The sequence below is a fragment of the Terrapene carolina genome, unplaced genomic scaffold (assembly GCF_002925995.2).
Source record: "Terrapene carolina triunguis isolate 2854851 unplaced genomic scaffold, T_m_triunguis-2.0 Scaffold88, whole genome shotgun sequence".
Taxonomy (NCBI): Eukaryota; Metazoa; Chordata; order Testudines; family Emydidae; genus Terrapene; species Terrapene triunguis.
In genome coordinates this window covers 38,480-52,433 of record NW_020664439.1, presented here as the reverse complement: position 1 = coordinate 52,433, position 13,954 = coordinate 38,480, and the positions used below count along the sequence as shown (strand labels likewise).

The following is a 13,954-nucleotide window of genomic DNA, read 5'->3' as shown; positions in this document are numbered from 1 at the left end:
CAGGTCCATCTCCCTCTACAGCTAGAGAGAGACTCTCTGCCAGCTCCTGGCTCACTGGCCTTTTATAGGACCAGCTGTGGCTTGATTGGGGCGTGGCCACCGCTGTGGCTTGATTGGGGCGTGGCCACCGCTGTGGCTGTTTCCCCAATCAGCGGAGGCTTGCTGCTTTCCTATCAGCAGACCTCTCACAGTCTCAGCCCTCTCCCAGGGCTGATTTCAAGCCCTTCAGGGCAGGAGCAGGTGACCACCCCGCTACACTGATATATGTCAATACACAGAGAAGTCTGCACTTTCAAGAAGCACGTGGTTAGAGTCCCTCTTTGTACATTCCACTTGGAAAACAAGGAATGTATCTTCTAGTGTCATCAGGAATTCAATATTCTCTGCTCACCTGAGATTCCTGCCAAAATGTTGTGTCAAGTATTTCAGTGTAAGAATAGCTCTGGAGTAACCCAGAAGTCCTTGTCATTCACTTAGGATTCAGAATGCCAATTTCCCTTCTCAAACCGTTTTTTCTTTTTTTTCTTTTGGGGGGTGGGAGGAAGGTTAATTTGGTAGCATGTATATTCTTGATTATATCCACATCAAACCATCCGGCTGTGTTTGTTCTTTACCTGACTTTCACAGGCCCTGCTAATGTCAAGCCTTTGAGGAAACAGAATTTTCAAACTCCGCTGTTTGCATAACAATGTCAGCTCCTCCCTGCCCCCCCCCGTACATCCCCCCCAAACACACATTCATTCAGTAGCTTGCAATGTCACAAAGGCCACATGGCACTGTTTCATTCTCAAGCTGTCTAAGGCCATTCATAAAATTACACTCCTAAAATGTACAGTTGGGAGTTCAGGATTTCATAATTAAGGGCTGGCGAATGGATATTAATCGACAAGCACCTTGCAGGATTCCTCATGCTACACAATAAAGGGCCACTGCTCTGGAGATTATGGCCATAGGCTCACAAACAAGATGTAGTCCCTGCCCCAAGGAGCTTGCAATCTAGGAGCTGGGTCGTGCCATTAAGGCATAGCCCTGGGTAGGCAGTGATACAGGAGGCCGTGTTTCCCCTGGAATTCCTAGGGGGCAGCATTTTATGGCATCATGCACTGCATGAGCTCCCCCAGTGCCAGCTGTGCTAATGGGTGCGAAGCCATCTCAACCCTCCCTGACCCTTTCAGGTGGCTGAGCTACAGTGGTGCCCACAGTCTGGGATGGCCTCTGTGCTTGCTGAGCCCGGGCACCAATGTCTGGGGGGGGGGGGGGGAAATGCGCTTCCTCCACTCCCTGTCCTCCCTCACCCCTCAACCCCACACACCCACCTAGGGGCCAGCCAAAGAGAACCAGGAAAAACCACGTGGAGACACCATGCCCAGGAAGGCCGGTGGGGAAGGGCTCTATCCCTCGAGGGAGCCAGTCTCAGACGATGAGGGGCGTGGCAGCACCTTACCGCAGTGGGCAATTACTGGTGTCCAAGGAGTGAGTTCTAAGGGGGATTCTGAATGCAGGGGGCTCACCTGGTATCATGGAGATGGGAGGGAGCTGCAGGCACAAGGTGCCACAGTCTCTGCTTCACTACAGCCCCTTAGAGCGGCTCTGCCAGCACACAGAGGACAGGAACCTGGCGCTTCTGGCCAGCTGGGAACTGGCCCTGTCTAGGGAGAAACCCCAGGTGGCACAGAGCTAGCATAATGGCTCCCCCGAGCAGGGCATGTGGCCAGAACCTGACTCACCCACTGGCAAGTCATTTGGGAAGGGTGACAAGGCAGAAGCCAGGTGGCAGAGGGGCCCAAAAGGAAATGAGAGGGGAGAAGGTCAAGGCTGGGGCTGTGGATGGCACATTTGGGGACAAGAGGGGAGGAGGGAAATGGGATGATGTTTGGAGAGGGAGGTGGAAACAAGGGCACAGGAAAACATCCAGGAAGGTAGTTGGAAGTGAAGGGGGAAGCAGTGAATGGGGGAGCAAGAAGAGCCTGCAGGTGGAGGAGATAGGATCCGGGGTCAGAGAGAAACCTCAGTGTCAGGAACCAGAATGAAGGAGGAGAGGGTGGAGCAGGGTGACAGGAAGTAGCTCGCACCAGATCCAGTCACTTCTCTCCACAGATGCTGGTGAGGTGGACAAAGCAGAGGGGCAGAGTGAGCAGAGGGGGTTGGGGCTGGGCATGCAGGACTCGCTGAGGGTGACAGAACTGGGCTCAAGGGGGGGGAGGGCTGCTCTAAAAAAAGGGGGAACAAGCTGACAGAAGAGGACGTGAGCAAGGAGCCTGCGTTTTCTCCAGCACGCTCAGCAGAGGGCGCGCAGGAGGCAGCCATGCGAGGACTGAAGGGCAGTGAGAGCAGGGCAGTTAGGGAGGAGTTCCCCCTAGCACCCGGAGAATGGAAGGAGGAGAGGGCTGGTGCTCAGAGGGGCTGACCACACAGACTATCCTTGATATGGCAGTCCTGGGAGAAGGGGGAAAGAGGAAGAACAAAGAGAAGAAAGATGAGGCCAGGAAGAGGGAACTCAGAGCAGTGACTGGTAAAGCCAGGTCTAAAGAGCAAGGAGGGCAGTGAGCTGCTTGACCCAGGCCTGGGGGGCCAATAAGGAAGCCAGGGAGAGGCAGGAAGAACCAGCTGAGTCTGGAGGGTGGGAGCTGACCTTGCCCAGGCTAAGGGCAGATTACTTGGATGAAGGCAGAGAGGTATGAGCAGGGAGGGAAAGACAGACAGGAGCGAAAGGCTTGTGCAGGCAGAGAGGCTGGAAGGCGTGTGAGCAGCCTGGCTGTAGAAGGTGCAGGAGAGGCCCCAAGGAGCCAGTGCGGGAGCAAGGAGGTGGCAGGAGAATGGGATCCTGACACTGTGAGTGGGGGTTAATTTGCTGGAGCCGGAGCAGGCATCCGGAGGCAGCAGAGGCAAAGGGAGGAGGAGAGAAGGAAAGGTGCCAAGTGTGCTGTGGATCTGGAGAAGAGGCGTTGCGAGGGCACATGTCACTCCAGGCTAAACAGCTTCCACTCTAATCAGAGCAGGAGCTCATCAAGCAAGGATTCCTGTAACACTTCTCCTCTGACCAGGGCAGTGAGCAGCCTCCGCAGCCCGCCCTACAGGCACAGCCGGCAGCAGAAGAGCCCGGCTGCATGCCACCTTGTAAAAACCATAGCAGAGGTTCCACTAGCAGCCTGCTAGCTATCTGCAGGTCACCCTGCCACCATCTCCACACCGTAACGCAGGCCTAGGGAATCGGACAGCAGTGACAAGCAGCTCTGTGGGAAACCAGCCGTGTCCTCAACCCTGACCATCCATATCAGCATTAAACTGCTCACTGGCCTCTGAGAATTTGGGTGGAGAAACAGGAGTGCCAGCTGCATGCAACAGTTCCCTCAATGTGGAATGAAAACCTTTGCTTCTTACTTAGGCATTTCTCATCTGAACAAATCTTGCATGTCTGCAGACTTCACTGCAGCAAGCGGCACGTCTCCCCAGAAGGATGTAGCTGGCTGGATCTCTCGCCAGCAATACACCCCCCAAGCATCAAGCTTATAGCCACTGGGACTTGGTATTCTGATTGTCTGACAGTAGTGCCACGCACTGTGCTTGGTGCTGTACACATACAAAATAAGAGATAGTCCCTCCCTACACAGCTCTTAGGCTGAACAAACAGGACAGATGGAGGGGGGGGGGAGGAAGAGAGAAAATAATATTGTTATCCCTATTGTACAGCTAGGTAGGTATATGAAAGAGAGAGAAATAGAGATCAATCTATATCAAACAAATTGCATCAGTGCACATAGCTATAACATACCAGAGAGATTCCTTCGAGGAAGGAATCAAGTTCCTCCAAATTACAGATGCCAACTTTTGCTGGCTTGGGCAAAAACTCTCTGTAATGTTAGTTTTTAACCATTACTAAATATAGGTGCTTTACCCCTCCTCCTCCCCCCGTCTAGGGAAAAGATTGCCATTCCAGAGCTATAGTACCACAACAACATTGCATGCAACCAATCAAAGCAGGTCACTTTGTAGAGAGAGTCTCTAATACAATTACAGTGAAAGCTGTTTGGAGATCATTTAAACTAGCTACCTGAGATAGGAACTAAGGTGGCCTGGGTGGACGTTTCCTTGTAGCTCTCTAGTCTGTATTTTGCCTCCAGATTAGATCAATATACCTTATGTATAAAATTTCCAGCAACCGTGTGCTTAAGTGACTTAATGAGCTTATTAATTTAGGACTGGCGTTTACCACAGCTTCAAGAACAAACTATCCACTACTGACTTTATAAAAATAAGTGATTTTTTTCTTATGCTATCTGAAGGCAAAGGGATGGGGAGATGGATGGGAGTACAATATAAACTGCTTGTTCTCTCAATTTTACTTCCAATTCTCACACCTCAACAGCAACACAAAGAGGAAAATGGGGAAAGAACACGCTAATGGAGAAGTGACACGTGAAAACCTGTCATCACTACCAGTATCTTTCACCGACCTGAAGAAGAGCTCTGGGCAAGCTGGAAAGCTCGTCTCTTTCCCCACAGAAGTTGGTCCAATAAAATACATGTTCTCACCCACCTTGTCTCTCTGTTGCCAGTACAGACAATTTACTTTGCTGAACTACTTTTTCATGAGCTCCTTCCTCACATTTCACAGAACTTTCAGCCCCAGACACCCCCAAGTAAGGCATTTGGAGAAAACTGTGTGTTGCTCTTTAGGAATTGTAACACTCTACTCCTATTCCCAGTAGACACCTTTCCTGATTATGACAGGAGAATACATCCATGCACACAAATCAGAGCCCTATCAAGACATAACCTTCCACATGCTGGTGATAGGAAGAGAGGAGGAACACATACAAATATTGTGGCTCATCTGTTGTGTGTATAGATGTATTTCTGAGATAGATTCTTCAAGAGTTTACTTTTTGCTTTAAACAAGCAGCGAGAGAACACTAAACTATAGATTCAGAGGTTCAGCAGGTGTATTTACAATAGTCTGTCTGTGCAAATAGGTGTTCATGGGTTTCCAGCAAGCTGATAAATATAAAGATTGGTATGTTTTACACAGCGGTCTAATCTCCTCTCCATAAACATGTGTACCTGACACTCAAAAAAGTTACACACACACATAGTAAAAGGAGAATAGCTGCCTATACACAGTGACACGGAGACTTGTAACTTAATTCCATTCTAGACATTTAGACTTCTTCAGCAGCATGTGGAATGCTTATAAAAAAAAAAAAAGAGAACATCTTGTCATCAAGAAACAAACCCCAGCATACTAGAATATGGCACAGATAAGCATCACGTAAGGCATAATTTGAAATGAAGAAAACCTCTTGGAAAAGTACATTTCACTATTTTAAAATGGACTATCCTGCCTGATGAAATGGCATTTACTACAAGCAAGGTCTGAAGTAAGATAATGGAGCAAACACTCAAGCTTTTTTCCTCCATTTGGGAATCCCATGTGATAGACTCTGCAGTTCTCTCCCACAGCATCGTACACAAAAATTGCAACTATTCCCTCTCACTGGTACAATATGTGGAAAACCAGAATGAAGTTCACAATCAGAAGAGGAAAAAGAAAACCTTAAAAATAATGCTGGAAGAACATTGCAATTTGGCTGCCCAAAATAGAACCCATACATGCCACCAAATGCAAATTATAAGTTTGCAAAAGCAACCAGTGGAATTATAAAGTAAAAGAGCTTTTTAAAAAGTGTTTTAATGACAGTGAGCTTTGGGGGGGGGAAATAAATATTTTCAGTGCTGGGTCCCGCTAAGTGTCATTCTGTTTTGCTAAAATAATAATACTCGGCACATGCAGCAATTCACATTTTCAAAACACAGTCCAAACGCCAACTAATTACAATTCCCTACACTGCTATAGGGTAGGTAAGTATTATTTTTAAAATACATTCAATGTCATCATTCTTCCATAAACCAGTTAACTCATGTCTAACTGTGACTAAATCACGGCTGTTTAAGAAGATATAAATGATACTCCATATACAGTTAGCTGTGCTCTGTAGACAGAGCGCAAATTGGTTTGAGACTCATTTCACACAACAGCCAGAAGACCCTCTCGGTGTCTATGTGAATCCTTTGATTCCATTTTGTAAAATTCTTGGGTATATTTTTTAACACTAAATGACTCAGGTCCATCCTGCCCCTTTCTAGAAATCCAGAAGGGCAGCTGACATTTAAATCTTTGATTAATATTTGAAAAATGTGGCATGAATGGGCTTTGGAAAAAGTCAAACATTCCCAGATCAGAAAAGTCATATTTCTTTCATTGCATCCCACACAGAATTACTTGTGTGTGTGTATGTACAAGAAGGAGGCAAGCGGGAGAAACTAAAGATGTAAAAGTGTCAGTCATGTCTCCTGATTGAACTTCTGTTGATCAAGGGTGAGGTTCCTTAGCTAAAGCACTAAACAGGATCATTTTCCATGTAAATCATTTTTGTCACAATTATGCATGTCAGGGACAAACAAAACAACAACCGGATGGTCATGATATTAGCCCTCTGGTAGTCCACACTTTGTACCATGTGAATCTGCCCCTTGATACAGCAGTACTAAAATATTTAACAACCACTGCTATCCCAACACTCTGCCCCTTCTATTCTTTTTTTAAAAAAATACATATTGCTTTATTTCAAACTACCACCACCAAAATGAATCATGAAAATTACACACAAAGTTCAGACCAGAGTCTCTAACCACTTGGGGCAGTTGTGAACATTCAGTTTCAGGCTGGAATGGTGATTCACACTTAAACATCAAATAGTTTGAAGTTTCAAAAATAAAATCTACCCCTAAAATGGACATTTTTCTTTGTAAAAACCTCTGTGTTTTGATTATTTATTTCAACAACTAAAGCAAATATCTAGATATATTTAAACCATTTGCACAGTTTTCTATTTCAGAATTCATTTGTACACCATATTAATGCTCCTTTTCCTCTTAAAAAGAGTAGCAAACTGTTTAATGGGGGATTCCAGCACTACAGAGAAACAGTAGCTTTCAGCCTTGAATTTTCTAATTTGATATTTTAAAAGTAGCTAAGATATAGGGTTTCCTTTTGAAAATTGTGAAAGATCACTGTTCCCCTAGTCATTCGGAGATTAGATTCACAAGTGTAATTCTGGCAGATATTCCTTGCCCCTATCTCCTGAACAACTGTTCCATATTCACAGAAAACACTAAAAGAGGATCAGGACATGCATGGGCAAGGAAGGATTTTAAATGAAGACAAGTTTCATAAAAGTGAAGCAGGTTTCCAGATTATTAGAAACAGGGTCTTTTTTTAAAATTGCATTGCTTTGATTGAATTGCAAAAATCTAGATCTGTATGCATTAGACATTTGTATTTGTTAAAGTAAATCAGAAAAGTAATATTCTACCGAAGTTTTGCCATTAAATAGAATAGTAAAATATTTTTAAATGTTCTACTAAATTAGATTTGAAGACTTCTCTAATTAGCTCACCCAGTGCATTGTTCTAGATTATACTAATGTTATACATTTTGATTTTTAAAAATAATATTGAAAACATAAAAGAAGAAGACTTTTCAAATAAAGGAATTGGAAATTTAAAACATTGTGAACATTAAATTGAGTTATTTAAACTAATCTGTTTTATTTCTGCCAAATACACATTACATGAAAGTTAGCATTAACAGATTTTTGTTTTGTCTGTATTTCATAATTCACAGTTTTCTAATGTTTATTATTATTAACTATGTATTCAGCATCTGCAGTTAAGAATCAAAGTTTTCGATGTATTACATGTCTGCATAAAAAGGATAATTACAGGACCTTTTTTTTTTTTTTTTTTTTTAAAACACAGCTTCTCATTCAGCAAATTCTTGAAACAATATGATTTTAAGCAAATGAAGCATTCTCTGTTACCAGAGAATTTAAAGTTTACATGATAAAAAGTGGGTTTTTTAAAATTAGTTTGTCTATACACAATGTAGTACATACAAACAAAAAACAATTGGGATACTGTTTTCTTTAACATTCTTATAGGAGGCAAAAATCACTTGAAGTAGACAGAACACAATTACTGATTTTTAACTCATGGAAGACAAATTCATAAGCTCTCCTGCACTACTTCATGCTATTTCTCACTACCTCCAGCCCTGTAACCTCCAATCCTTCTACATTACCATGAGGAGGTGTATAGAAAGTGGAGTTTTCAGTGCTACTTCTGACTATTTTACACTATTTCTTAGCTACATAAAGACATACAGATGAGAATGAGGGTTATTTTTGTTTGTGTTTTTGAAATCTAATTCCTGAAAAGGTTCAAGGAAATTTTAACTAAACACAGCAGTGAGAATAAAACTTATTATTTACACATCAAGAGATATTTCAGACACATTTCAATAACAGGCATAACAGAGGTTTTCCCTCTTTATTAAATCCAAACACTACAATGCTACACATTCAGTCCAAACATATAATAACATAAAAAGTATCAAACAAAACCATAAAACACAAAACAAATTTGGACCAAAAGATTTTAAAATAATACATATAATTAACCTGGTACAAAGCTAGCATTTAGGGGAAGTTCTCTGCAGTTTTATTCAATAGTTTTACATTCACATAGCATCAGAACTGTAGGACAGTATCAGCTTGTGTGTAACATGGAAAGTTTTCAGATCCTACACAGCTAACTCAGACAAAACTCCTTACAAAGTCACTGGCAATTTTGCCAGAGCAAGGGGCGTTGGGCAGGGTCCTGTGCGTGCAGATTAAGGGTCCCCAAATATTGGTGCTGTTGACATCAATGGAAGTCACTGCACAAATTCTAATTCTTACAAACATTAGAATAGTTTGTGGGTTTTCTACAAAGAAAAACTAAATGTAAGCCTGTGTAAGCCTTTATTCCATGATAAAACCATGTTATAAAAAACAGGATGAAATGTCCAAGCTAACTAATATTAGGCCAAAGACACCTTTATATTAACAACAGCTTTTTCAGAGATCAAAAAATGACATGATCAAATCCAAACACGAGCTCAACAATCTGAGGAAACCAAGTAACCAAACTGAAATAGAACCCTCAGGGACAGCTGAACATATAGCAGAAAAAGGCAAAAGAAATATTAGATTCTCTCTCTCGACTGTTCAATGATTTTTTTCAGAGATCCCCAAGCTTTTACTGCAGGTAAAGAGGAATTCACTGTTCCCATCTTTTTGCTTTATGTAACATATGTAACAGACCTGGAAGCTAATACATCCCCAGAGAACTGCCCTTCTAACTAACTGGGCTCTAGCTCGATCATTCTTAAAGAAGTCCTAAGAGTGCAAGAACACTGAGAAAAACTTACTGCAAAGATTTAACTGCTTTGAAATATTTGAGAGTTACTCTTTTTTATTTCCAGGTAAAACTCTGCATGCTCATTGCATAAGAAACCAGAACACTGTCACATCTTTCACATATGTGCATTAGCAACAACCAACAATATCAACCCCGGTGCCAGACATTAGCCATTTCTCGCCATTTCTCAAGCTGCCTAAGTTAATTTTCCATGTACCCGTATTTTAAAAATAATACTTGACAATCAATCACACTGAAAAGACCCAGCATGAAGCTAAAGAAGCAGCATCAGCAAATTAACACATTCAAGAAGAGCCTTTGCATACAATTTGTATAGTGAGCCTGCGTTTTCACTGAGTTCCACTTCAGACATTTCACAGGAGCACATGTTCAAAGAACACTCTGACTGCTGAGCTATATAATAAATTCTAGACTTTTTTTTTTTTTTATTACACATTCTACACACCTGGTTAAAAGATTCATTTAAAAGACACTTCAAATCAGCAACATAAATATATTTAGTGTTTATTATTCTAAAAGAGAACAAGGAAGGAGAAACTTCAGCTTGCAGAAACAAAAGCCTGGATTATTTTTCTTTTGCTAAGACCTCTTTACAAAGCTGGCATTTAATGCAAGCCGCATTTTGCAGCCTACTGTGTTCTCCGTTAGGCAACCAAACCATTTTCAATGTGAAATTTGCTTTAAAGCTTTCCCTTTACACGCTGCTAGGGGAGGGGACTCAGAGCAGGAACAGAACCAACAAGCTGCACATTAAAAGATGCCCTGCCCCACGCCCTCTGAGCATTGTGAAGTTCACGTCTCGTGACACTTAAAAATAACATACACCAGATAATATTGCAAATCCTCCACTGCAAAAGGTTTTGCATCTGACTATCAACACGCAAACTATACAAACTCTCTAAAACACCTTTTCCCCTTATAACAACAGTTCAACTGTACCATCCCTGCAAGAGGCAGGCCTCTCAGAAAAATCACTACTGCCTTTCTATACCACTGCAGATCTGTGACAGAGCTTGCAATTATATTTGTCAAGGTAAAAAATGCCCACCACTATGTTAGAAGTTTAGAAAGAGATGGCAGCAGATCTTGTACATTTATAAAAGTTTGTGTTAAACAGCTGCCCTAGTAAAATACTACAAGTTGTTTACCTGACAGTATAACAAATTAGTCAGTACATTGGATTTATTTGGATCAAGGGCTTCACACTCATAACCAAAATGACCACAAAAAGTTTTTATGAATATGCTGCGTCCTGAGGGAACAATAGTGACAAAGCGAAGAAGTGTCATACGGCGTAATCAGAATAAAAACTAATTCAAGGAAAATGCAAATAGTAAGTCAGTGACAGAAGAGACCCCCATCTGCCCACGCATGAACAGACCACTCTGCAGCCATCTAAATGGCATGCATTAGATTCTATGCCATCCCCAGAAAGTTCTGTTTACACACGTCCCATACTAGTGCCTTTTGGTTACAAACATTTCAGAACTTTGGCTCATAAGCAGCTGCCACGCCAAAAAGGGCTTTTAACTTCTTTAAGTCTCAAAACAAATCAAGATGTTGCTCCAAAGCCTTGCGAGATATTGACTAACTTATCCAAAGGACATTTTGTTACCCTCAGCAGAAAGCACTTCAGAGGAAAGAAAAGCAAAAACTAACGAATTGTAATTTTAGCTAGGGAATTTCAGCTGACACAGTAAATATTTACTACTTACTTGCCACAGGAAGTCTTCCACAAAGCCTTTGTTACCATTGTGATCTTTAAAAGGGGGGGGGGGACTTTTTGCATTTGGTAAACAAGTTACTGCACTGGGAAGAAATGCTTTCCATCCCAACCCGCGTAGAGAGAGGAAAGCCCATCAGACTTCAAAAGTAAATCAATGGCTAGGGCACGCAGCTAGCCATAATGAAAGTAAAAATGCAACTATTGCAACTACCTTCAGCACCCTTGCAAACAACCCCGCTGCCAAGGAGCCAGAGCCGTTCTGGGACTCGCCGCCCCTCACACGGACTCGAGACAGAGAACGCATGGAAAGGGATTTACCTTAGCTTTTTAGGGACGGAGTAATCCACCTCCATGACTTTGCCATGCAGCTCCACTTTACCTTTAAAACACAACAACAACAGAGACTCAGCATCGTCCGAAGCACGGTCTGGGAGCTAAGGCAGGAAATCTACCCAAAAGTCGGCGACTGCCCTGCAGCCCGAACTGCGTGGAGAGCCCTGGGGCAGGGGGCCAGCCTGCTGGGGGGTCAGGGGGTGCTGCCCGAGGGCGGGAGGGCGCCCAGGGGTCCCCGCCCGGGACCCCTGACAACAGTACAGTCATTTTCACAAGCAGCACCAAATGGAGAGGCTGGAGTCCGTAGCCCTCAAAATGAAGGACTGGGGCAGCCATGCTTCCACTCCCAGGGCTCCTGCCGCCCACTCCGCTAACCAGAACTAGCAGGACTTCGCGGGGCTGCGCTCGCTTGCTCGCGGAACACCATGGCAATCTCCCGGCAACCAAGCCCCACATGCCTCCTCTCCTGCTCTCCTCCTGCCTCTCCTTTCCCCCTACCCGGCACGGGGCGCCAGCTCGGCCGGAGTGGCCCGCCGGGGCTGCCAGAGGGTCCCCTGTGTTTGGGGCTGGGTTGGCCTGGCACTGCCGTGTGGCTCCTACTCCCTGGCTGGGCTGCAGTTCGCTCGGGGCCCCCCAGCTGCCTCTCGGCCGCTCTTTGCTCCGCGCCCCCGGCGAGTTGGGGCAGGGCACCTCGTAAAAAGGTGCCCGAGGCCGGGAGGGTGGCAAGGGGGCGGCCGGGCGGCGGACCCCGGGCCCCGGCTCCTCTCAATAAAATCGGAGAAAAAAATCAGGGAAAAATAGCCCGGCTGGAGGGAAGCGAGGGAGCGGGGCGGGAGCGGCTGGTCCCGCAGGGCCGGGGCGAGGGGGGACCCGGGTGCCGCGGGCGGGGAGTCGGGGGTCACGGGGCGAGGGAGAAGACCCCCGAGGGGCTGGGGGCCAGCAGGGCGTGGGAAGCTGAGTGGATTCCTCCGGCGGATCCCCGGGGGGAGGGAGCCGGGGGTCGCGGAGGGGGGTCAGGAAGGGATCCCGGGAGGGGCGGGGATGGTCCCTGGAGCTCCCGGGGGAGGGGGCGCTGGATCCGGGGGGCGAGCGGGAGAGGGGCGCGCTGAGGCTCCCCGGGGAGAGGGGTCCTCGGGCAGCTGGGGTGTCCCGGGGCAGGGCTGGGAGGGTCCGGGCAGGGCTCGTGGGCGCTCCCCAGCGAGGCTCGGGGGAGCCGGCGGGGGAGCGGGGCACCGCGGGTCCCCTGACCTCAGTGCACCCGGGCGCTTACCCGAGAGGGTCTCAATGGCCCGGATGGCCCAGTTCTGGTCCGGGTAATCCACGAAGGCGTAGCCGGACTTGAGCAGGACCTGGCCGGCTAGGGGCAGCTTCCTGTCCCCGAAGAGCTGCCGGAGCTCGTCGGCGGTGGCGGCGGGGCTCAGGTTCCCTATGTAGAGCTTGTTCATCATCCGCCTCTTCGCGGGGAGCCCGCGGCCCCTCCTGCCCGCCGCCGGCACAGACCCGGGCACCGCGCTGCGCCACCCGCCCGCCCGCCGGAGCCTGCAACAGCGCCCCGCAGCCGGGCAGCGGGCGGAGCCGAGCCGAGCCCAGCCCGCGTGTGCCGCCTCCCCCCGCCCTCCCCGGGGACACCGCGCCGAGGGCAGCCGCGCCGGCTCCTCCCGCAGCCGCGAGCCCGCCGGGGGCGCAGCGGGGCTCTCCCCGGCCGGCGCCGGGATCCAGCGCCCTCCCCGCCGCCTGGGCGGGCACCATGTGCGGGACGGGCTGGGCTCGCGCGGCGCCCGCTGGCCGAGCCCCGCTTCCGCCGGCCGGGCAGCTGCTCCGCGCCCCGGAGCTGGGGAGAGGGGTGCCCGGGGGCACCGTGCGGGACTAGCTCCGGGCCCCGCGGGCTGGGCCATGGGGAGTCCCCTCGGGGCTAGCCACGGGCGGGACGGGTTTCAGGAAAGCCCCCTCCCGCCCAGCTCTGGGCGCGGTGAGCGCTGGAGGCCCCGGGGGCCCAGGGCTGTGAGAGCGCAACGGCCGCCCTGCGCCCCTCGGAGGTGCTGGCAACTCCGGTGTGGGGCCGGGCCCCTGTGGAGCTGGGAGAGCACCTGGCTCACTGGCGGGGGGACCGGGGGGTAGGCAGCCGAACTATTCGAGGTAGGGTTGGATCTCCTCTGTTGGACACAACAAGCATCCCTCCCCGGATCTCTCCCCACAGCTGGGCTTTAGATGCCATTTAAAACACCTGGGATGATCGCAGCAATTTCCCATCCCTTTCACACTGCTCTTGCTTTGGTTGTGATGCTCTGCAGTGGGTGCATAGATCTTCGCTCTCCCTCCTTGGAGAAGGTCTGGTCCGATGACTTGGCACAAATTATTCATGCATCACTTGGTGCTCTTGATTTCTTCTTCTTCTACTGCCACTATTATAACATCGAGAGGCCCCTGCTGACATCAGGGCCCCGTTGTGCTAGGCCTGTATAGACAACAGTAAGACAGTACCCATCCCAAAGAGCTTAAATCTAAATGTACAAAAGTTCGTAATGGGCAAAGGCTCTTTATCTGAGCACTCCCTCCTCAATCTGTTGAGGCTTG

General features: G+C 47.4%; 1 protein-coding gene across 3 annotated transcripts in view; it reads right to left on the bottom strand.

Annotated features, from left to right (window-relative positions):
- IGF2BP2 (insulin like growth factor 2 mRNA binding protein 2) overlaps window positions 1-12,927 on the bottom strand; it is a 95,290-nt gene extending 82,363 nt beyond the window's left edge. For all 3 annotated transcript variants that reach the window (XM_024218630.2, XM_024218631.2, XM_024218632.2), the window contains exons 1-2: window positions 12,651-12,927; window positions 11,366-11,426 (exon numbers count right to left, since the gene is read on the bottom strand). In XM_024218630.2, coding sequence (XP_024074398.1) covers window positions 11,366-11,426; window positions 12,651-12,828 — 239 coding nt within the window. In that variant the 5' untranslated portion in view covers window positions 12,829-12,927. The remainder of the gene's footprint in view (window positions 1-11,365; window positions 11,427-12,650) is intronic.
- Between the last annotated feature and the right edge of the window lie 1,027 nt (window positions 12,928-13,954).